Source organism: Drosophila grimshawi, unplaced genomic scaffold (genome assembly GCF_018153295.1).
Source record: "Drosophila grimshawi isolate 15287-2541.00 unplaced genomic scaffold, ASM1815329v1 contig_44, whole genome shotgun sequence".
Lineage (NCBI taxonomy): Eukaryota > Metazoa > Arthropoda > Insecta > Diptera > Drosophilidae > Drosophila > Drosophila grimshawi.
The window spans coordinates 17,656,825-17,680,896 of NW_025063240.1; the positions used below are offsets into that span (position 1 = coordinate 17,656,825).

Below are 24,072 nucleotides of genomic sequence, written 5' to 3' on the forward strand. Positions count from 1 at the left end.
AAAAAAATTAGTGTTTTTTTTTTTTCGTTGATGTTGTTGTTGTTGTGCTCGTTATTGTTGTTGGTGCCTCGGCTCAGCTCCCACCGCCGGAAGCGGCCCCAGCGTCGTCAGAGGTCAACGCCAGGATCAGTGTCATTGCTTTTGCTTCAGCTTCAGCTGTTGCTGCCCCTGCTGCTGTTACTGCTGCTACTGCTGCTGCTGCTGCTGCTGCTGCTGCTACGTCAGCGTGCATTGACTGACTGCGAGTACATTCACTTCAACTTCTCTCTCCCGCATGCAATTCATGCCCAAAAATTGCTGACTGTTCTCTCTCTTGCTCACCTTCTCTCCATTTTTCTCCTTCTGAGTGGCATGTAGATATTTTTTGATATGCATTCTATAATGTTCTAGAAGTGTGAAAATTGGAAATATACAATTTTTTCACTTAAATGTAATTCATTAAATTTTTATTAATTATAATTATTATAATTGAACTAAAGTTTCATTAGTCATTAACAAATAGTTGCTTTTGAATCGTTGTTCTACTTTTAAGCTTTTCGACCTACATTTGAAAAGACTTTGTTTCATTTTTAGTTTTAGTAGATACATAATTTTTTTGTTAATTTACATATGTTCTTAAGATTAAATTTTATTATGATGGACTCGAAAGTGTTTGAGTATAATACATCGATTCAAAAAAACCAACTCAAAGAACAAATCAATAAAAATGAAAAGTGTACAATGCGTCGTATGCGCAATGTGAAATAATCGTGTAGAATTTGTAAAACTGTAAAATGCCGTTTACAGTTTGAGTGGCCAGCTTGCCAAACTGTTACACGCGCCGCACTTAATGCAGCCCCAAGGCTTCCACAGTTTGCGCTGCACTGATCAAATCGCGCGCCTATCTCAATAGCCCCCAAATGCGGCAGCGCCTATAGCGCACTATTATCGCACATACAAATACGACAGCACAACAACAACAACAACAATTTAGCCTTAGTTGAGGTCTTGCCATGCACCTCGAAATCGCAAATGCAATAACAATAAAAACTAACATCAACATGCACATGCATGCAAAAATGCAATAGCAATAGCAAGAGCAGCACAGCAAGAGCAACAACTCCCGCGCTTTTGTTTTAGTGTTTGTGCTTTATGTTTGTTGTTTTCTTTTTTGACAGAGAGAGAGATAGAGAGGGCAAACTAGCGAGAGAGAGAGCATTATCTACTGCATCGCGTGCTGTTCTCTTTGACGTGCACGCACACTGCTAAATTTAGTTCAATGAAATTGCGCTGCTGCAATGCGGCTGCTAACAACAACTCTTTGGCACTTTTCCTCTCTCTGATAGTCTTTCTCTTTGCGCGCGCTCCACTCGCTCTCTCGTTCTCACTCTCTCTCTCTCTATGTTGCTTTGTTTTTGTTTTGCTTGTTGGCTGGCTGGCTGGCAGCTAGTGCAATGACTACGTTGCGGACGACTCGGACTCGCTAATGATGTTGCCGTTGCTGCTCTGCGAATGATGATGATGATGGTTATCGAAGGTCTTTCACCCGAACTCGGTCATTGGCGTACATTTGTGTGCTGCCGCTGCTGCTACTGCTACTGCTGCTGCTGCTGCTGCCTTTGCCTGCTGCTGCTCTGCTGTTGCTGCTGCCGCTGCTCTGTCTCTGTTGACGCTGTGCTGCTCGCAAATCCAGAGCTTTTCAAAGTGTACATGTCGCAATTTCTTAAGAAAGTTCAATTACCCCAAACAATCAGATTTACTGTCTGTTTTTTTTGATGCATACACTCGACGTCACCGTCGACGGCGACGGCGACTGCGCGACGTTGGCAGCGACGCCTGCTGCGTTCATTTGCTTCATACGCTGTATGTGTTATTGTTGGCGACGTCACTGCTGCTGCTGCTGCTGCTGCTGTTGCAGTTTTCTAATGTTGCCTGGCATGTAATGTTGAGCATGGGCATGGTTGGGGCTTGGGGCGCTGAGGCTCGGCCAGTTTTATGGCTCTTCAAATGTTTGCTGCTGCTGCGGCTGCTGCTGCTGCTGTTGTTGTTATTGTTGTTGTTGTTGATGTTTATTTGCGCTGCATTCAATGTGAAATTTCGTTGCATTATGTCCTGCAGCATCTGCACCAGCATCGGCATTAGCAGCATTCGATTTGCTTTTTCTTCGTATACATTTTTGGGTTTTTTAGGCTAATCGATGCGCCAATCGAAATTGCAATCGGATTCGAGTTCGAGTTCGAATTCGCAATCTTTGAACACTTTCGCTTTAAAAATGGCCAACGTTGAACTTTTGAGCTGGCGATTTAAAAACTTGGCTTAGCAACAAATCAATTTTTTCCTTGAACTGAAATTGATTTCAACTCTGCTCATCACTTTTCATAGTACTTGTTGCCAATTAACACAGCTATATAATTATTGCACTTAAATTCACATTCTTATGACGCATTTAAAGCCAACAAAACTAATAAGAAATTCTCAACATTTTATCAAGTTCTCATAGTTAAATTAAATAACTGTTTTTGTTTTTCTTTTGCAGTTGAACAAATTGAGTTAATTTCAAGCTGTTCTATATGCTTATTTTTAGCTTGGATCATTTTTTGTTAAGGCCTTTATTTATACGTAATATGTGTTATATAAATAAAAATTCGTGTTTTTCTCTCAGTACTCTCTGAGCACACAAAAATCGCTGATTCATAATTGATACTTCAAATTTTTTTTTTTAATTTTTAGGCAATTGCTTTTGACCTCAAATACCCAACTCAAATTGAAACATGATTCATGAAAGTGCTTCAATCAAATTGAACAAGACAACATTTAAAACTTTATTTCGCTTAAAACCTAATTAAAAAAGAAAAAAATCAAAACTTGAACAAGACACTTAAAACTTTATTTCGCTTAAACATAATTTCAAATAAATAAAAGAAAATGCAAATGTTGTAGTAACACCTTCTTCTTCTTTCCCTCCTCCACCGCCACCTCCACCTCCTGCTGCTGCTTTTGTTGCTGTTGCCGTTGCATGCTGTTGCTCTTGTTGCAGTTGCCTCATCGACAGTTGCAACTTTCAAACAAGTTTAGTACCTCCAGCTTCAGCTTCAGCTTCAGCCTCGAGCTTCAGCTTCAGCTCCAGACGACTCTCCACCCTGGCCACTGGCCATTTGTATCCGGGGGCCGACGAGACACTCTCCATGTCTCGGTTCCTGCTGCACTTCGTCTTCAGCAGTCTCGCCTGGAATTTTTTTTCTGCTGCTCAATTTTTGTTTGCTGTTTGCTGTTTGCTCTTTTTTTTATGTATTTTGGCAACGAAATCGTTTTCAATGTCTTTGCGTGCAACTTTCGTTGATATTTATTTTTGATATTTCTTGCGCTCTTTCTTTTTATTGTTTTCAATAAGAAAACTTGCTTGGACTGCAAGTGCTGTGGCAACTGCATTTTACACACACACACACACAGCATATTTACCAAATAAAATAAAAAGTGAAAACTGTGCATGCAAATCGCAAAAAATATGTATATATATAAATATATATATATATATATATATATAATGCATAAATTGCACTCAAAAAAATAAAATTTTGCGCTCAAAAATAAAATGCGCTTGAGTCACTTGCAGATCGCTGCACAATTGTTGTTTTTGTTTTTATTTCGCTGCCGTTTTTGGGGTGCATTAAACGGCAAATTGTTTCGTGGGATCAACACTCATACACACACACACACATACACACAAAGTGCGTTGATCTCGCGACGGCAACGCACAGCTGCAGCTGCAGCGCCAACGTCAGCAGCGCAGCAACAGCAACGCTTTTATTTAAGTTTACAAAAGTGAATGAATCCGCAGACGGCGCTCGCGTAGGCGTAAGCGTCGCCCTGCTGCTGCTGCGGCTACAGCTGCTGCTGCACCGAAAATGACTCAATATGAGTAACAACAATTAATTAAACGTATTAATTACTCATTGTCAATCGGCTCTGCACACAACGCTGCCCGGCTGTAACTTCAGCTCAAATACGCAACTCAACTCAACTTCATTTTACACTCATTTCACTTCACTCGATGCGAAAGCAAAAGCAAAACAAAAATTTTTTTTTGCCAGCTCCGTTGGATTTTTGTTGCTGTTGCTCTTCGCTGCACTGCACATTTGTATGTGTGTGTGTGTGTGTGTGTGTACTTGCGCTTGCTTGGATGTGTGCGTAAGTCTGTACGTGTGAACTCTGCTTTTGACCGACGGAGGCAATGTTGTTCGTTGACCTTTCCCAAGTGCTGCTGCTGCTGCTCGTTGTTGTTGTTGTTGTTGGCGTTGCCATGAAAGGAGTGCGAGGAGAGAGAGGAGTGAAGAGTGCGCATCATAAGTTGTGGGCGCACTGCGAATTGTTGTTATTCTTCTTGTTGTTGGTGTTGTTGCAGCTCACGCATTGTTGTTGTTATTGGCTTTTGTTTCGTGTGTATATTTTTTTGGCAAAAAGTTTCCTTGGTCATTAAACTCTTTTTTAATGCAACGACCTTCCATGCGATCGACGCCACGAATTACAATTGAAGTTGACTTTTTGTTGTTGTTGTTGCTTTTTGGGTTTGTTTTGAAGAAGTAATCGCGTTATTGAAATTGAATTCGTCGTTGGCTCAGACAGAAGTGGAGCCCTGGGCTAGGTTATTATCATTATGTATACCATATATGTATGCCTGTTACTGCCTTGAATCTGAGCACTGAACCTGAGCGGGAATCGTGCAAAAAAAAACTATGCACAGGTTGAAGGCCCACATATTGAACTTTTAAGCAGGGCCAAACTAAAGGTAGCTAATAAATAAATAAAAAAAACATACAGCACTTCTTATTCGGCAATTACCTCATGCATATATAATAAAAACTTTTATTTTCCAAACACATTTCGCAATAAAAAGTAAAATTTTTTGTTGTTTCTTTTTTTTTTTTGTTGCAATCGCCACGCAATGCTGGAGCTGCTGCAGCGGCGACAACAAAAGCAAATCTTACGGTATTTGCACTTTTTATTTAACAATGCAGTCAGCAGCAGCGGCAGCAGCAGCAGCAGCAGAGCGGAGCAGCTGCAGAGCAGAGGAGAGCTGCACGTTTGAATGAAGTCAGTGCTTAACGTAAGAGCATTGTGCACCTAAGAGCACACTCTCTCCCACTCTCCCACTCTCTCGCTCTCTCTCTCTCATTTCGCTCGCTGGCACTGGCACACCAATACACACGCAAGCAGTGCACTCTCCAAAAAGCTCACAGCACTCTGAGAGCAACGGCAATTGCAGCAGCGACTGCAGCGATTGCAAGTGATCTCAGAGAGTCTGCAACTGTGTGCGTTTCTGTCTGTGTGTGCATGTGTCTGTGTGTGTGTGCTTTACTGTAAATATTTTTTTGCACTGCATTTTGCCGGCGCGCTTTTCAAAGTTTTCGTCTAATGCAAGTGTGATTGTATTTGAGTGTGTGCGTGCGTGTGTGTGTGTGTGTAAGTGTGTGTGTGTCTGTTTGTACCAGCGACTAACTTGTTTCTCGTATTTTATTTGTTGTTGCTGTAGCCGTCGTCGTCGTCGGCGTCGCCGCATTCGACTTTTCAATGAGTCAATCCTTGAAATGTTGACTTCCTGATACGCATATGACTATTGAACAAGTTTGCTTTGTTAGATTTTTTGAAGGTTGCGTATTTTATACAAGCGCACACAGTTACACACACGCACACACACACACACACACACACACACACACAAACACTAATATGCAGTGGTTGACGAGACATAGAAACATATATTTTGTAGTTAGATATGCCTTTTGCTTTTGCCTTTTGCTTTTTGTCTTATTTTTTTTTCGTGTGTTTCTGCCTTTTTTCTTTTTCTTTTTGTTTTTATTTTTGTTTTGTTTTTGTCTAAGGTTAGTAGCGCTTGACTATTCTGTTTTTATAGCATTATGTATTTAATTATTTGAATTTACAGTTTAGCAGAGAAACGAGAATAACAGCAGCAGCGACAACAACAACAACAACAGCAATTGTGCGACACCTAAGATTTTTTCTATGTTCTCTATTATATTCATAACAGATGTACATACATATATATATATATATTAGCATATATGTCTGTGTCTGGTCTGTTGTCTTATTTCTTATGCCACTCGAATCGCACTGTTTAAGGCTGTGAATAAATTGTTCATTTTAGCATACAAATTTATGGTTATTTCATTAAATTTATTAAAATGCAAGTTGCGCTCACAGTTCTTTCTTTGTTAGCTTTTGCAGTTTGTCATCTTTCAGCAACTCTAACATTTTCTATTATATCTACAATATATATAATACTATGCATACTCCAAGGCTAATTATAACAATCTTATTTTTTTTTGTTTTTAATATATTCAATTTTAGTTAGTTCCCATAATAAACTACCAAATCCATCTAATGAAATGATTTATATATTTTTCCTTCTGATTTTTGGCTATTTCCATAGATAAATCATAAATGGCCCTCATAATATCACATTGCATGTAAATGTATTTTTTTTTTGGTGTTGAAATATTGGTTCATTAAATGTTAACCTTTTTAATAGGCAATTTAAATGATCTATGGTTAAAACACCATCGAATGAATTGGTCACATTTAATATAAAGAGTCTTATTACTAATTTGCTATATTATTATGTATGGCGGTAAATCAAGTAGCATATCAAGACTTGAACCAATAAATAGGCTCGCTTTTTAAATCCAAAACAACATTCGTTCCGTCCTTGGGCTGGCAACCTGTAACAGCAACAGCAAGAGCAACAGCAACAGAGACATCGAAAGAGACAACAACAATAACAGCAACAATAACAAAATACCCCACATTATTGGGCATTAGCGGCTCAAGGGTCTGTTGTCTAGACAGGGAGGGGGGTGGTGGTGCTGTTGGTTGGGGATTTCCCCACAAAAGGGGTCGACCTTAAACTTGAATCGATCAGAACAGAAGGTGACAACAGCAACAACAACAACATCGACAACAACAATAGAAAAATCGACTTATTTGCGCCTTTTCGTGCGGTTAGAGGCAAAAGAAGAAAACAAAAAAATTGAAAAGACGAAGAAAAATCATTTCGAGGAAGGTTGTTGCTGTTTTTATACAATAAATATGATTTGTCTCTGACTAAGTGTTAAATAGTCGCCAACGAACAAAAGTTAGCTTAATTAGTTAAAGGACAGCAGCAGCACTAGTTAACTATGTAAATGAATAGAGAGGGTACGACTTATAGATACCCTCGAGCATGTTACACAATCATAAGCAATATTTTTCTTGCTGACCTTCAAGCATATGCAAAAAAAAGCAAAACAATCTCTCAGCACCTGAGTATCCAGCTAAAGCGCTAAATTCTAACTTGTCATATCCGAAATAATCTTTCATCCAGCACAGTCGGAAGTATGTTCAAATCTTTTGCTAAGCCAACAACAACAACAACGACTACAACGATCGCTTCAAGCTTTGCAAAAAAGCGATCTTGAGCGGAACATAAAAACTATTTTGTTCAATGAAATACGAATTGTTGTTGTTGTTTTTGTCGCGAAGGCACGAGTCGCCTATGTTCTTCACGCACACAGACACACACACACACACATAGAGAGAGAGAGACACGCACACACTCACTCGCATGGAGCTGCATACAAATTATAAAACGAGAGCTTTTATTTGTATACAATTTTTATACGTAGCCATGACAGTGTGAGAAGGTCACGATGCATACACACAAACACAAGCACAAGCGCACACATACACACACACACACGAACACACACACAAGCATACATAACATGACGAATATAGACAACAACTACTAATACTAATATGCAAAAGCTACTCTAACAACAACAACAACTGCAAGAGCAGAAGTAAGAGCAGGCGCTAGACGAAACATATTTACGCAGCAAATGAGAAGGCAGCACTCTGTATGTGTGTGTGTGTGTGTGTGTAGTAACAGACGCCGGCGCTCTCCCGCACTCCTTCCCCTACGCAACGTCTGCCTGTGATCAACTAACTCTTTGCACCTTGTCGCCGCGACAGCGCTTTTGCTGAGTCAAAGCCCCAAAGAGAGCATATCAAACGCATTTTTTTTTGTTCTTCTTCTTGTTCTTGTTCTTGTTCACTAGACAATGTAAAAAGCTTATTCTTAGCTGTGACTGCGACTGCGACTGCAGTCAAAAGCTCTGCCAAGCATATGTACATAAATTTAGTTGAATGCCCAAGTAGTTTGGCCAAAGTTTTGATTAAGGGATGCATTGCTTTGCAAGCACAGAATTAACTGGCAAAAAAAATAACAAAAATGCTTAAATGTTCTTGAAGCAGCTTTTCATGTAGATTAAAAGCACAAGGGAAGCTTGCTGAGCGTAGTTTTTTGAATATCCCCGCTTAAGGAAGCAGACATATCCGCATTAATCTATATGTATATGTATATATACATATATATTTCTATGCACGCGCTAGAAACGTTTGACACACACATTTTGAACCTGTTCTTTTGACAAATTTTGCATAGCTGAACTTAACTTTAAAATATGCAGCACATAAAAGACTTAATTATATATATTTGATTAGCTAATGTTTATCATTTGCTTCTTTCTGTCTTTTGCAGAGGCCGCCGCACACTAATCACAGATAGACACAGACAGAGCGAGAGCAAGAGCGAGGAAGAACGAGAGAGAGAGAGAGAGAGAGAGAGTGGGGCAAATTGCAACGATTATAAGCGGGGAATCCCCCTCCTCCCCCCACAACCAGCCTAAATGCCTCAGCGCACGTTTAAACACCATAAATGCGTGCCCAAAGCAGAAAACTGGGAACACATGCAAATTTGGTCAATGTCAGCCATGTTGCTAATGACAATAAAAGTTTATACCTATACATCTATAGCATACGTTGTAAAATAAAACGGCACTAGCAACAACAACAAAAGCAACAGCAGCAACAACAACAACAAGAACAACAGCAACGCCGAGCAAAGAGTTCTTCTTCCTCCTCCTCCTCGTCCTGCTCCCACACAAAATAAAAAGTTGGCAACGCTTCCCGCTTCGGCTCCTGTTCCTGCCTCTGTCCCTGCTTCTGCTGCGACAACAACAACAACTGCTACAAGTGGCATGCCAGCAAACGTGCAACAACAACAAATAATTACGCAATTTAATAATCAAACATTTTTTGGACAACTTTACAAAACTGCCTTGTAGTTTAAAGCAAAAATATAGTTATCTAGCATACCTATACATAAACATATATACATACACATATATATCTATATATATACATATATATATATACACTTTAGTGACAAACAGTTTAAGCCACCGTTTTTGCGGTCGAAACGTGCAACAAAATATTTACAAACACGTTAAGGATAACCGAATACAAAATATATATACACATATATCGGAGGTAAGCAACATATTTAATTACAATTCAAATTCAAATAAATTTTCGACTCCCATAAATTTGTCAAAACTGAGCCGATTTTCTAATTGAATAATTCTTTGTGGCCTTGGTTTATCTTTGACTTTGCACCCCATCCTACAAATTTCTTAATGACTACAGTTAGAGTTACTGAGACATATAGTATTGATTAGGGTAGGGTCAAGTCTCGAGCACTTTTACTTGACTCTTGCAAATTTGCATTTGCATTTGCATTCGGCTGTCTTTGGCAGAACCTCTCGAACCAACCACGAACCGCACCCATTATCAAGAGCATTAGCCAGAGTGCAGCAGCAGCAGCAGCAGCACCAGCACCAGGAAATGCTCCCAGCACAATGCGAAATAGTATAGAAAAAAAAAAATATATATAGAAACTGTGGCCAGCTAATAATGCTCCATCAGCAGAGCAGCAGAGCAGTGCTGTGCTGGGTGGTGTCTAATCAAAGATTGTGTATACGCACCGTTTGCCCTGTTATTAGACAGAGGCAAAGCCAATATTTTGCATAAACGTCAAACATCTTGTAATCAATGTATATTAGGCGGCATGCAGCATGCAACCAGGCAGCAGGCAACAGGCAGCAGGCAACAGGCAGCAGGCAACAGGCAACAAGCAATTGCAACTGCAACAATGGCAACAGCAGCAGAAGATGGCGCCACTGAACAACAACATCAACAACAAATAGCAATTTCTAATGCAAGCGAAAGGTACATTCTAAAAAAAATAGGTGAACTAGAATTTAGACAGTGGAAATTAGGATTTAGAAGAACAAAATAAAGATAAATCCACAAATATCTTTCCTTATCGTTATTTTCCTGATTCTGATTCCAGCTAAAATGTTTTTCATTTCTACTTCGAATCTTCAGGAAAAGATTCACAGAATGCATTCAGATTTATTTATATTATATTTCTATTTCTACCCATAAAAAAGAGTATAAAAACTACCCCATGTATACAATTTGTACAACTTTATTTAGTTCAATTAGGAATTATTATTTTTAATAAAGCGATAACTGTTAATTGTTTGGTGACCTCTTTTCATAATTTAGATGTATCTTTTGCCGGTCGCAGGTCAAATTTTATTCACATTTTATACTTAGATTTCATTAAAAATAATTAAAAGCATTGCCAGCTTGGAAAGAGAAGGAAAAACACCTGCCAACTCTTAGTTTAAGTAGTTTTTCAACTTTCGTACTTAAATGCTGAAATATCTTTTGTGGAAACGAAAATTACTCAAAAATAAAGTATTTGGAAACTTTCGAAAATGAGGAAATTATATTTCGCTAATTACTTTTTGCCCGTTCTATTGCATAGTTTTTTGTCTGAGTGTATGTGCCAGTGTTTGTTGCTGCTGTTGTTGTTGTTTTTGTTTGGGCTCTCTTTGGCATTTTCTTTCAAGTTTTCTTCTATGAACTTGCTGGCAGAAAAGTGAATAGCCGCCGCCGCCGCCAGCTGCTGCTGCTGCTGCTTGTATTGAGTAATGGAAAACGAGTTTTCCGCGCCGCATGCGCATCACCAAACAGCAACAACAACAACAGCAATAGTAACAATAACAACAGCAACTATTGCAAACTGGCATGCAATGGAAAAACCAGCGCAGGCGCAGGCGCAGCGACGCAACCAGCGCAGTCAACAGTTGGCAGCGACGCGGACAGCGGCAGCGGCAGCAGCATCAGTGCCAGGCAGCGCAATGCTGTAATGTCAATTATCGTTGCTGTTGCTGTTGTTGCTGTTCAATGTACTCTCTCTCTTTCGCTGCTGCTGCTGCTGTTATTGCTGTTATTGCAGCTTTTTGCCATCGCCATTTGTTCGTTGTTCGTAGTTCAATGTTAACGAACTTTTTGCGCCGAGTTGCAGCTGTTGTTGTTGTTGTTGTTGTTATTGTAGTTGTTGTTAGACTTTCACTTGCAATGGTTTTGGCAGCTTAGAGAGAGCCAACAGCAACTGCAGCAGTTAAACGTGTTGTTGTTGTTGCTGTTGTTGCCGTTGTTGCTGTTGTTGTTAGCTTTGCATGCGGTTCAATAACATGTTATGTAAAAAGCATTTTTCCAAAGTTGCTTTTGCTGTTTTGTTGTTGTTGCTGGCTGCTGCTTGTTTTGGTTTTTCTTGCAACTCTGTTTTTCTTTTTTGATTTTTTTTTTTGTTTTCTTCGCGCAGCTGTTGCACATTTTAGCAATGGAAACTGTCCACAGCCCCCTACTCCACTCGAACCCTTCTCCACACATTTTGCAGGGCGCCGTTTGCTGTCGTAATTCGCAATTTGAAATGTTATTGAACTTTAAACGAAATTAACTTTGATTCAAAAGCAAAGTTGGTTATAGCCGGAAGCCAAAAAAAAGAAACACACACAAAGCAAATCTTTATTGTAAAACAATGTAAAATGTAAAATGCGACGACGACTTTCCATCAACTCTCAATTTTAATTTCAAATCCTCATTCCCTCATCTTCTGCTTTCGAGTTTGTTTTATTTTGACTGAGCATTTCGCATTGTTGCGCATCGAATTGGTCTCCAAGAGACGCCTCCTGAATGCAATTGGTTGCCAATAATTAAACAAACTAATTAGACAAACACGACAATAACTGAGGCTATACAATAATTACAGTCTAAGGATATTGAATTTTAAGCGCATATTTATCAAAGTAGCGGAAGACATTATATTAATCTATTAAGTCATGAAAAATCATAGTAAACAAGAATTTCCTAATTTAAATGCAGTATTAATATATAGAGCAAAAATTATAATTAAGGAAATAAAGTTTACAAGAACTTTTAGCATAAATTTCGAGCTCAAATTGCGTTTTCAACTTTAAATGCAGTATTATTCTATAGATCAAATAATGCTCAAGAAGGCCAGGTTTTTGAAAATCGTCTCAGTTTTGAAAGAGTGGGAAACATGTAAATTTCAATTTGAATTTATTTGGAATCTGTGCACTTTTTGACTTGTGATTTTGCTTTCTTTTCATTGCAGACTTTTAGACGTAAAACAGCTGAACGGGAAAAATCCAAAAACAAAAAAAAAACTATTAACAAATTTAAGCCAAAATAATAATAATAGTAATATATATATATGTATACACATACATTAAACTGATAATAAGTATATATACCATATACACATAGTAAATAATCGAATTTTAGAGTGGTCTTATTTTTTACATATTTTTTTGGTTAAACAAACCAGCTTCCAAAATCATAAACAATTAAAACTACTGCAGTTGAGCGTAAACTTTTAAGTGTAACAACAAGTAAACAAAACAAAAACAAAAACAAAAACGGAAACCAAACCAAAACCGTCTAAAAAAAAGTGCCTAAAAATAATCTGATGCAAATCTGAAAGAAAAACAAAAACAAAAACAAAGTGAATAAATACAACGTGTGATAAAAGTAAAAGTTTACAGCAGCAACAAAAAGGAAACACAACTTTTTGATTAGTTTAACTAAACGATAAAAAGATAAAAACATATATAAAAGCAACCCCATCGGTTGACAAGAAGATATTTTCAAGTGAAAAAGGGGTAACAGGAAACGGCTTAACGCTGGCAGTTAACAGCATTTGCAGTGCAGGCTTTGCCCTATCAGCGATGCCATTTATCGATGACGCACTGCTCTGGTGTCCGGATAACGATGGTCGTCTTGTTGGTGGTCTAGACTTGGCAGCATGCATTGCGGTAAATATCTCTCTCTCTCTCTCTCTCTCTCTCTGTATGCAACTGTTTGACTGATGTGCATTCAGCGCTCAGCTCAAACTTTTCCTTTTTATGAGCATGTTTTCCGATCTCAAACTGATTGGAATCTTATTGGAAGTCTTTCAAGCTGCTCCTCTGTGCAGCAAATGAGCTTTTCAAAAGCTCTTCCACTTAATAATGCTCGTTCTCTTTCTGTCTCGCTCTCTCTCTCGCAGGACGATTCCACGGTCAATGCTGAGAATATTAATCCAACAGTTGGCACAAACAACGCATTGCAGCAGCAACTCCAACAACAACATCAGCAACTTCAGCAACAGCAGCTACAACAGCAACAACAACAACAGCAACTACATCAACTACAACAGCAGCAGCAGCAACAGCAGCAGCAACAACAACAGCAACAACAAGCCGCTGACAGCCAGGAGCTTTGCGGCTCGGCGGCGCGCAATGTGAATGTGGTGGTGGAGCCACTCTGTGGCAGCGACTCCTCCGATGAGCTTTTTCGCACGCTCTCCGAGAGCAGCTTTGAGATCGAGAGCCTGCTGTCCGATTTGGCGACTGTTGAGGTCAAAGTCGAAAATGTACATCCGCCAAGAAAATGAAACACAGACAAGTTGAACTACACACACACACACACGCACACACACACATACATATATTCACATACACACACACACACATTCATACTCTTATGCGCAGGACTCCCCTTTTTGCTTATATCTGAAAGAAAACGGAAGAACTTTTTAACATTTTACCATTTATAATTTTATTTCGTTTGCTCTTTTCTTCCCTGACTGCAACAACAACAACAACCACACAAAAACTTCTGCTTTTTCTTCTTCTTCTATTGCTATCTCTTTCCTAGGAGGAGAACAACAACAACGTTATCAGCGATAATGATTTTGCCAGCGTTGCCGCCTCAGTTGTCGCCGGCGATGATCTACTGGCGAAAGATAATGCCCAACTGAGTGTTCAGGGTCTGGTCGATTCTGTGGGTGCCAGTTTGGCGGATAGCGGCGGCAATCCCAATGGACATGGCCAGCAGCTGCTCGGCTTTGGCGCCAGCTCGGCGACAGCTGCGTCCGCCAAGCGAACGGGTAAAAGCTCTTCAAATTCAGAGCTCTATTCGAAATTGAATTGCATATTTATTTTTTATATATATATATAGGTTTTTTGCTGCCCTGCGATCTGCTCAACAATAACAATAACAACAACAACAACAGCAATGGCGATTGTACGCCGGAGGAGTCGCGTTTTGTGACGGTGACCAGCGCCTCGGCGAATCCGTTGCTAGTGGAAAAACTGATGTCGAAATGCTTAAATATTGACAAGCGTTTGGATAAGCTGGACGGTGAGTCACTAAATACATTTTTAAATATTGCGCGTTTCTTTTTAAAACTTAAAAGTGAAGCTGGCTGCGCTTCGTCATTAGCTTTAAGTTAGCTGCGCGCAGTTGCGAGTGAACAAAGCTTTGAGAGCTTTTACTTATACAACAGTTTTGCACTCACTGTGTCATTGATAAGCGACCGCATAGGTTGTATGTCTTTGATAAACAGCATTTTTCCATTGTGGTTTATGTATATGCTAAGTTCAGCTTAACGAAACTGCCCAATTATTGAACTGGTGCGAAACTTAGCTAAGTGGTGAAAATGTCGATTTAAATTTATCGTAACGATCTGGAGACTTTTTCGAATATCGTTTTCGCTGCAGCGAATGGCATAAATGTAAAATTAATTCATTAATTTAATTATTAAAGTATAAAGTTCGATTGTTTGTAAACATAGCGTGGCAAATATTAAAAGCAACTAAATATAAATTCTCTATGGTTATTTTGGGTTTATTGACACAAGGCTTGAGGAAAGTCGGATTTTGAGTTATTTACCGTTGCTGCCTCCAAATATAGCTGACAGAGCAGACAAGCACACACATATACACACACACACAAATAGTTAAATAAAAGCACCTACTTCCTTTTCTAACGGTCCTAAACCCCAGACAGAGCTCAGCGCGGTGTGCGGGGTGCATTTTGCGGGAACTTTGCCTTTGTCTGTATGCCCTGCAAAAATATGGCAAAAGAGTATATAGAGTTTAGTACTGTTGAAGATGACTGAGGAAAATAATAAGACTAGCTACGCATCACATATAGAATGCATTTTTTTATAGCTATATCTATATATATATATATATATATATATATATATATATATTTTTATTGTTTTGTCTTTCTCGTGGTTTGAGAGCAAACAGTGTATAGTGCAGTCGTGCTTGCTGGCTTATCTAGTATACAATATCCACAGTAGATTAAATGCATATTTCTATAGCTACAAATATTATTAAATTATATTTATAACTATTTATATATTATTACACTGCAAAACAGTGTATAGCACAGCCGTTCTCGCTGGTTTCCCTCTACTTTTTGGGCCTTTTTATATTTCCTTCACACGCTGCTGCTGTGCACAAGACGGAGACGGCAAGCCAGCTAGACAGAAAGAGAGAGGGAGAGAAAGAGGCAGAGAGAGAGAGAGAGAGAGAGAGAGCGAGTGAAAGAGAGGAGAGGCGAAAATGTTTGTTTGCCCTGCGGGCAGGTCAATAAATTTTGCGTGTGGAAATTGTGCGCTCAAGGTCAAAAGGATATTGCCACGTTGCGTTCGCATTGGTGTTGTAGGAAACAATTTTTACGCCTGTATTGGGCCCCCCACGTATATATTATATATATATATATGTATATTTTCACACACAGACAAAATGGCGGCCCACACAACCATTTTGTGTGTGTGGCAGACAAAGCCGACGACGACGTCAACGTTTTTATGTGAATTGTGCCTCAGACTCAAGTCTGGCACTGGATGAGTTGTGCTTGTTGTTGTTGTGGTTGCTGCTTTTGGGGCGGCTGCTTACCAGGCAACCTTGAACTTGAAATTTTCGTGCGAGTTCAGTCGTAAAAATGAAACAGACATAAAAATGGGCGCAATCAACAATTTTTTGGGGCTGTTCGCTAGCCTGAATAGACTTCAGTTTGGGGGGTGGCGGGTGGTATTGGTGCGGCTGCCTGAGTTTGTTGGGTGGCTTATTTTATTTTTCTTCTTGTTTTTTTCTTTTTTGGGGGGTAGACATTGCTGCTGCCATTTCATGCTGACTGGGCTGGTTGGCTGTTTGGTTGTTTGGCTGGCTGGGTCGTGTCCTGTTGGGTTCAAGCGCCGCTCAAGCATTGAACTTTAATTTTCAGTTTCAAGGATACGCTTCTGCTACGCTTGATGAGTGTGGCCACCTTTTCTGGGGACCAGGCACAAAATGTGTTGGGGCCCAATCAGCGACGGCGGCGGCGGCGGCGGCGGCGGCGGCGGCGTCTCTTCTGCTGAACAAGCCGTTGACATTGCTGCTGCATAAAGATTGTTCTTGCTGCTCGCTACTTGCTACTTGTCGAGGCAGTCGACGTCCAAGGTTCTATTGCGGCCACCCTGCTAGTCACTGAGACACCCCCTCCCCAACCCTCCGCCCCTCCTCAAGCCCAACATGGCTTTGTCATCAGTTAGCTGGCTGGCTGCGACTTGGCCACGTTATTAATGTCAAGGGGTTCCACACACGACCAACTCAAAGTAGCAGTTTTAATTTTTGAAAAGTGCGTTAGTTTCTGCGTTCGCTGATTTCGTTGTTTGTTGCTGCTGCAGCAGTTGTTGTTGTTGTTGTTGTTGTTGGTCCGTCCGTTCACTTCAGGGATGGGCAACGCATAAATCGCACATTTTTATGCGGGGTTTTCTCTTGTTATTAATAGCTTGAGTCTTTTATATAATATTCTTGAGGACTGCCTAAATGAAATAAATGTTGAGCATTTTATAGAGGATTGTGTTTATTTTGTTAAGGGTTGCCCAAATTAATCATAAGCAAATATTCCTTAGCAGCCCCATAAATCAATGTTGGTCTGTGGATGAGAATGTGCCAAAGGAGAAGTGTATTTATTAAGATTATTATTAATAAAATGTAGCCAAAAGATAAATGGAAAACTAGCAACTATAAAATGAATTACCAGCAATTTGAACTGTCCAAAATTCATGTTAGAATATTAATAAAAGAAAATAAATCAACGATTATCAAATATGAATAAATATGTTGTAATTTTTTATTGATTTTTTTTTTAATATAAATTAAATGTTTCCCACACTTTTCGACACTTCAAATCAAACGCTTCTTGTTGGCCCATCCCTCGTTTGTTGTTGGCTGTTTGTTGGTTGATTAGTTAACTGACATTTTCTATTCTATTGGCTGGCTGGCTGGCAGTGCATTGCTTTTAGCCATAGCTCATGGCTCATGGCTAAATCAAGCAACAACTGCAACAACTGCAACAACAACAGCAGCAGCAACAGTTGCTGCTGCTGCTGCAGCGTTGCACGCATTTCTTGGCTGCAATTTGAATTTCAAATCGTGTCGCGCTTTTCAAATGTGCGTTGTTATAGCCAAATCAGGATTTCTGCGTGTGCCCCGGCCAACAAATCGCCTAACCACAATTAACATTATAACTAAAGCAACAACAATCAAACTGAAACAAACAACAATTGCAACAACAACAGCAACAACAACAAACGATGTCAGGGGCGTTCATTTGTCCATTGCCAGCCAGCGAACCGGGCCGAGCACGTCACTGTCACCACCGTCACCGCCGTCTAAGCGTCAGCTAACCCCTACTACACGGCTCCCCCTCTGCCCCCCACATACCCCTTACCCCCTTGTAGCAGCTACCGCCCCCAGCCTCTACCCTGGCATTTGCCTCAAGTGCAAAATGTTGCCACTGCTAAATGCACTTTGCAATTTTGTTGATTGGTGGATTGGCAATTGTTGTTTTTTTTACATATATTTTATTAGTTGCTGCTGCTGTTGTTGTTGCTTTTTCTATGTTTTTCCCATTTATTTATTTCGTTTTAATTTTCATGCATTTGGCTGGCGACTTGTCTAAAATTGTTCGGGTTTTTTTTTGTTTTTTTTTTCTCTCTTGTGTGTTATTATTTGTAGTTTTTTATGTTACGAGTTTTTATGTCACGCAAGACGCAGTTGACCGCTGGGTTCAAGTATTAACGGATATCATTTAAATACCCTGCTTGAACGCCAACATGGGGAAGTTAAGTGTCGAGCAAGTCTATCATCATTTTGATCTAATTATAGAGGATTGGCTGGCTAAAGTTCGGCAACTGACGGATAGCCGAAATACCGTTTCAATACCCTGCAATAATTGCAGCAAGTAGCGAAAGGATATTGCTCTCTCATCTATGAAAATATATTGTTTTAGAAAGAAACTAAGCGAATTAATTAAGCAAAATAATGAAGTTACAACTAAAAATATATAAAATTAAGCGCAAGTTATTAAATACATAAAATGAACATAAAATTAATAAAGAATGCATGAAATCTGTGGGTATTAAAATGTAAAATGGTTCAAAATTTAATGCAAGCATTGGGAAAACCAAGAAAAACCAATCAGACTAAAAAATTAGGTTACTAATAAAAGAAAAATAAAAGATTAAAAAGATAGTGAGAGATGAGGAGTTAGTTGTAATAATTTATAAGAAAATAATTCAAAATATTAATTGAATTTCTATATTGTAGTTAGACAAATATCTGCTGCTGTGGAGTAAGATAAGTTTACCACTCAACAAAAAAATATCTTTTGAATTGTAGGGTATTTGAATAGTCGATCTTCTGCAATCATTACAATTGCATTTGTTCTTAATACTTAGTCAGTTGCAGGAGCCTCACCTTGTTAAGCTCGTGTGCCAGATGAGGCCTTGTTTTTGGTCTTTCGGCTAACGTCTTTTGTATTTTGTGTTTTGTATTTTGTATTTTGTGTTTTGTATTTTGTATTGCATGTGATGTCATTTTTCTTGGCGCCATTTTGTTTGGGATTGATTAATGACAACTCCATCAATATGAATATCTTTAATTAGTTTTGCCGGCCAATTGTGCAACTGGAATAGAAAAGCTGCATTGGGTGCGCCAAAAGGTGGCAACTTAATTAGCTGCCACAAGTGACTAGAATGGATCAAAAGATCTAAGCAGTCGCTGATTGACACAGACACAATATCTGATATCTGATGTAAAATTAATTTGTTCTGTTGAAGCTGGGACTTGTAAATGTTGGAAATAACTAATAATAAATAAAAAATATTTTGAATCCTTAAGATTTTTTCTTTCTACAAAAAAAGTGCTAAAGGTATAATTTTAAGAAATATATTTTTGAAAGAGAGTCAAGCAACTTTCCCAAGTTTTAGACATTTTTTGTATATCTAGATATATCTATTTCTGAAAAGTAGCCTTTATATTTTTTAATATTGTATTCGTATATAGAAATGTATGATTTACTAAATTTCCTTTACCTTGGCGAGTATATTCAAGATTTATCATTGATATATGTATATATATGTATGCTGATACTGTTTATCAACACTATCACTTTTTTCCTAAGCACACTTAAAGCGTGCGCTGAAAAACAAATTGAAATTCAATAAACACACTCTGGCGATAGGCACACTGTCCTAATTGCACTGTAACCCATTAACACAGCAAGCAAAGAACAACAACAAGCAAACAACAACAACGACAACTCAAACAACAACAACTCAAACAACAACAACTAAAACTACAACAACAACAACAACAGCAGTCAAAAGATCGACATCCATTGTTGGTGGACGATCGTTTTGGTGCCGCGGCACGGTGGAAATTTTCACCTTCACCCCACACACACAAAACAAACCACAATAACAATAACAGTGCAACAAGCTGCAAACACAAAACAGACAAATGAAAATAATAATAGAGCACATGTATGTTGCTGTCTGTGTGTGTGTGTGTGTGTGTTTAGTGGGGTGGCAATGCTGGCGTTTGAGGTGGAAATGCATTTTCTCTCTATGGCGATAACAGCCAATGAAAATGAAACGACGCTTTTCCATATGCAACACAGCAACAGCAACAGCAAAAACAGGCAACACATTTCGCTGCACCCATTAGAGCAGCAAGTCCCCTCCACCTCCCCCAACCCCAATCTCCACCACTGTGCAGCGGCAGCAACGCAAACGGCAAAGAATTGAGCAAATGAACTGAATACTGAATGGGTGCAGGAAGGATGATAATTGGTGGAGAGCGAGAGGGGGTTTGCAGTCTATGTGTGTGTGTGCGTGCGTGTGTCATGTATGTGTGTGTTTTTGGTTCCAGTTCCAGTTTCGCAGTTTCACAGCTTGTGCGACGTTCGCTTTTGTTGCTTGCTGTGCTTGCTGTGCTTACTTTGATTGCATTAGAGCGTGTGCCGCAGACTTCGCATCTCGTTATAAAAGTCACAAATGAAAACAAAAGCCAGCTCCAAATGATTATCATCCACATCATCATCACCATAATGAACATAATGATCATAACGATCATAATGATGATACAACCTTACAAAATTCTCAGTCGCAGTCGCTGAGTCTCTGGTCTTAGTCTACGTCTCCGCTTGCGTCGCAGTCTTCGTCTGCGTCTTCAGCAACGTCTTCGTCTCGACTTCGTCTCGTCTTCGACTAGTCTTCGTCTCGTCTTCGTCTCGTCTTCGTCTCGTCTTCGCCTCGTCTTCGTCTCGTCTTCGTCTCGCCTTCGTCTCGTCTTTGCGTTCGTCGCAATCTTTTGCGTTTAGGCTTTGGTCGGCTTTGAATGTTTAGCGCTGAACTTGTCTTGACTGCACACACAAAAGCAAAGCCAAATGTGCATTTGTGTGCGAGCGAGAGAGGCAGAGAGAAAGACAGTGAGCAACCAAACACACATTTTCGCTCAGCCGCAGCGACAGAGCGCCCAACCAAGCGGAGAGCAAGCAAGCAAGCAATACACAAATACAACGATAGCTTTATTTTTGCTTTGGCTGTAGCGTGTGGTATGCAGCCTTGAATTAGTTCGCTGCACTCGCGTGACGAAGTATTTTATGTATGTGCTCACACATACACACACACATGCTTGTCTCTGTGTGCGTGTGTAAAACAAACGCAAGGCAAACACAGTCAGCCCCGCTCGCGAGAATCTGCGAAAGCTCTCCTTTCGCCACTACTCCCCTGCGCCCCTCCACGACACATATATGAAAAAGACTTAGATGCGCATCGTCAACGACGCTGTCGGCGTCTCTGCCGCAGTCGCTGCCAGCGTCGCAGTCTTTTTGCTTTCATTGGCGCGAGGCGCTTCATTATACAAAATATAAACTGCTCTTGCTTCTTCTTTCTTTATTTCTTTCTTGCTGTTTTTGTTGCTGTTGTTGTTGCTTTTGCTTTTGCTTTTGCTTCTTGTTTGCATATCCATTTTCCGCCATTGAGCAAACATTTCCATTGTGCAGTTCATGGGGTTCTAGTTCTAGTGCCAGCTCCAACTGTCCCCCCTTCTTTCTATGTGACCCATTGGCAAACATTCAATAAATATGCATGCAGCGACTACACTGGCAAAAAATAATCATATACTTTTGTATGTCGGAGAATTAGCGGGTGCCCCTAATTATCACCTCCTGTCACACAGTCACACAGTCACCCAGTCAATCAGTCAACCAATCGTTCCGCATGTTAACCACCCACCACCCACACAAATTTACGCTGCAGCATCTTTGCCATAATCAGTCATCCACAGTGACTACGACTCTATATATAATTTAGACATCTGTCTAGGTTTATGGTCTCTTCTGATCGTGCCGACATTTATAAACGCATATATACATATATATATATATATATATATGTATATATATATAGAGCAGAGTATGTGTTAAAACGGATATGCATGATAGACAAGTCTTTCTCTCGAGCAAAAATTGTGTGCGAAATGTAAGAAAATTACGTTTAGCAAATGAGGAAAATGAGCGGAAAAAAAGTATCGCAAAACGTATCTGTGTCATCTGCCGACGACTAATTGGATGTACAATACATGCATTTATATATAAATATATATATATATATATATATAACGGATCTGGTATGTTTTGTGTGTTACAGTTACTCACTGAACCAAATGCAATTGTTATACGGACAAAACAGGAACAGACGAAAATAAGACTTTTTACGTATTTTGTCCTCAATTTTAAAGTATTAAATGCTGTTGGGGAAAGATTTAAAAATTTGTTAAACCTAACTCATTGTTTTTGATTTGATTTACTCAATATTCTAAACAAATGCTCAAGTTGTTTTCTGTCAAAGTTTTTAAAAATGTTTAAGCTTTCTTGGTATTCATTTGAGTTAAGCTAAAAGTGCATTATTCTAGATCAGCTTGATGATCTTCTCATTTGCATAACATGTCGAACAGTTCTAATAGTGATAAATACTAAAAATATGTATGTAATCATGTTTTATATAGCGATTACCTTATGTATAATATATATATAATTATGATCTAGTTAGCTACATTTCCATATGTCTTACACAACACTGATTGTGGATAATGCGTCAGGAGTCTGGCCACTGCAGACATCTCATTATGCGGCTAGAATGTGCAATATTTGATCAGTGTTGTAAAGTTCTTACGTACTTACATACATACATACATATTTATGTTACGTATATCTTATGTCTATATATAAGCATTTATGCTGGGGACTGGGGCGACAGACAGCGAACCAGGCGTTGGTCGGTATTCAGATCGACACCCAGGCACATCGACACATAGATAGATAGAGAGAGAGGGAGAGACAGAGACAGAGACAGCAATAGCGATACAGAGACTGTCTGTCCTTCAAAAAGAATAAACACACACACACACACACACAGACACTGCACGCAAAATCGAAAGCGAAAATTGCATGCGTAAGAAGCAGAATAACAACAAGAACAAGAATAAGAACAACAACAGCAAAAAGAACAGCAGCAAAATATTAGGCGGATGTCTGTGGTGACAACGTGTGCATCTATAATCCGGCTGCGAATGTGTAGAATATATATTATGCGTGTATAAATAAAAGCTATATATAAGTTTTAGTATGTATATGCATGGGTTATTTTCATATGCTTATGCGCCTAACGAGACCAAAAGGATGTAAAACTGAAACCGTATTATAGATGCAGCAATTATAGATGGCAACAGATCGAGAACAGATCTCCCAATGCCCTACACACACATGCATATGCATATGTATGTGTATGCATAATACAATCAAGTGCAGGCGACCAAGTTTATGGAATCGGGAGACTCAAGAATCAAGACTCACAACTAATAGACAGACTAACACACATACATACATACATACATACATGTAACTGTATGTGTGTGTGTGTACTATATACATACATATTGTGTGTGCATATTTTAGAATGTAATTGTGCATCTGGCCTAGACCTAGAAAAGGAAATTTTGTTGCTATTATTATTTATACTATTCGTTCAGTCGGTTCGCTCGCCCGTTCGTTCGTTCGTTCGTTCGTTCGTTCGTTCGTCTGTTCGTTCGTTGGGTTCGTTTAACGCTCGGCCTTATTCGTTTCGTTCGGTTTTTCTCATTCGTTCTCGCTACAACAACAACAACAACCACAACAGAACTATTCTCAGTGAGTCTCTATTTGGTTGTTGTTGCAGTTTTGTATGAGTAAAAATGCAGTAGTGCTCATTATTTGTTCTCCTTCCTCGCAAATTAAAAATATGCCTAAGCAAATAAAATGTATTTGCTTTTAGGTATTTGTGCTTTAGTTGCCGTTACAGGGTGCTTCTCGTTGTCTTGACTGATAAATTAAGTTAATATTATCGAACGTGCTTAGCATATTAAACTTATTCATGATCTTTTTTCCTATGTAGAATGTAGTAATTATTGCTATATATATATAGGATATATATTATATCATATACTTAAATATATGATTATTTATGATAATTACGTATACGTGATATTTATAAATTACTACTAACACCCTGACTAGAGCCTGCTTAGTTCAGTTATGTGATGTGTTGACTTCTTATTTAGACTAATTAATGCTAATGATGCTATAACGATCCCTGTCCATGAAGATCTAATTGCA

The 24,072-nt window shown here is 39.1% G+C and overlaps 1 protein-coding gene across 1 annotated transcript in view; it reads left to right on the forward strand.

Moving 5' to 3' along the window:
- Positions 1–12,841: 12,841 nt before the first annotated feature.
- The window catches only part of LOC6557044 (ecdysone-induced protein 74EF), a 37,906-nt gene continuing 26,675 nt past the window's right edge, over positions 12,842–24,072 (forward strand). Inside the window, exons 1-5 of the mRNA XM_032742970.2 lie at positions 12,842–13,067; positions 13,301–13,354; positions 13,451–13,666; positions 13,951–14,182; positions 14,254–14,436. Of these exons, the coding sequence (XP_032598861.1) occupies positions 12,981–13,067; positions 13,301–13,354; positions 13,451–13,666; positions 13,951–14,182; positions 14,254–14,436 (772 nt within the window). The 5' untranslated portion in view covers positions 12,842–12,980. The remainder of the gene's footprint in view (positions 13,068–13,300; positions 13,355–13,450; positions 13,667–13,950; positions 14,183–14,253; positions 14,437–24,072) is intronic.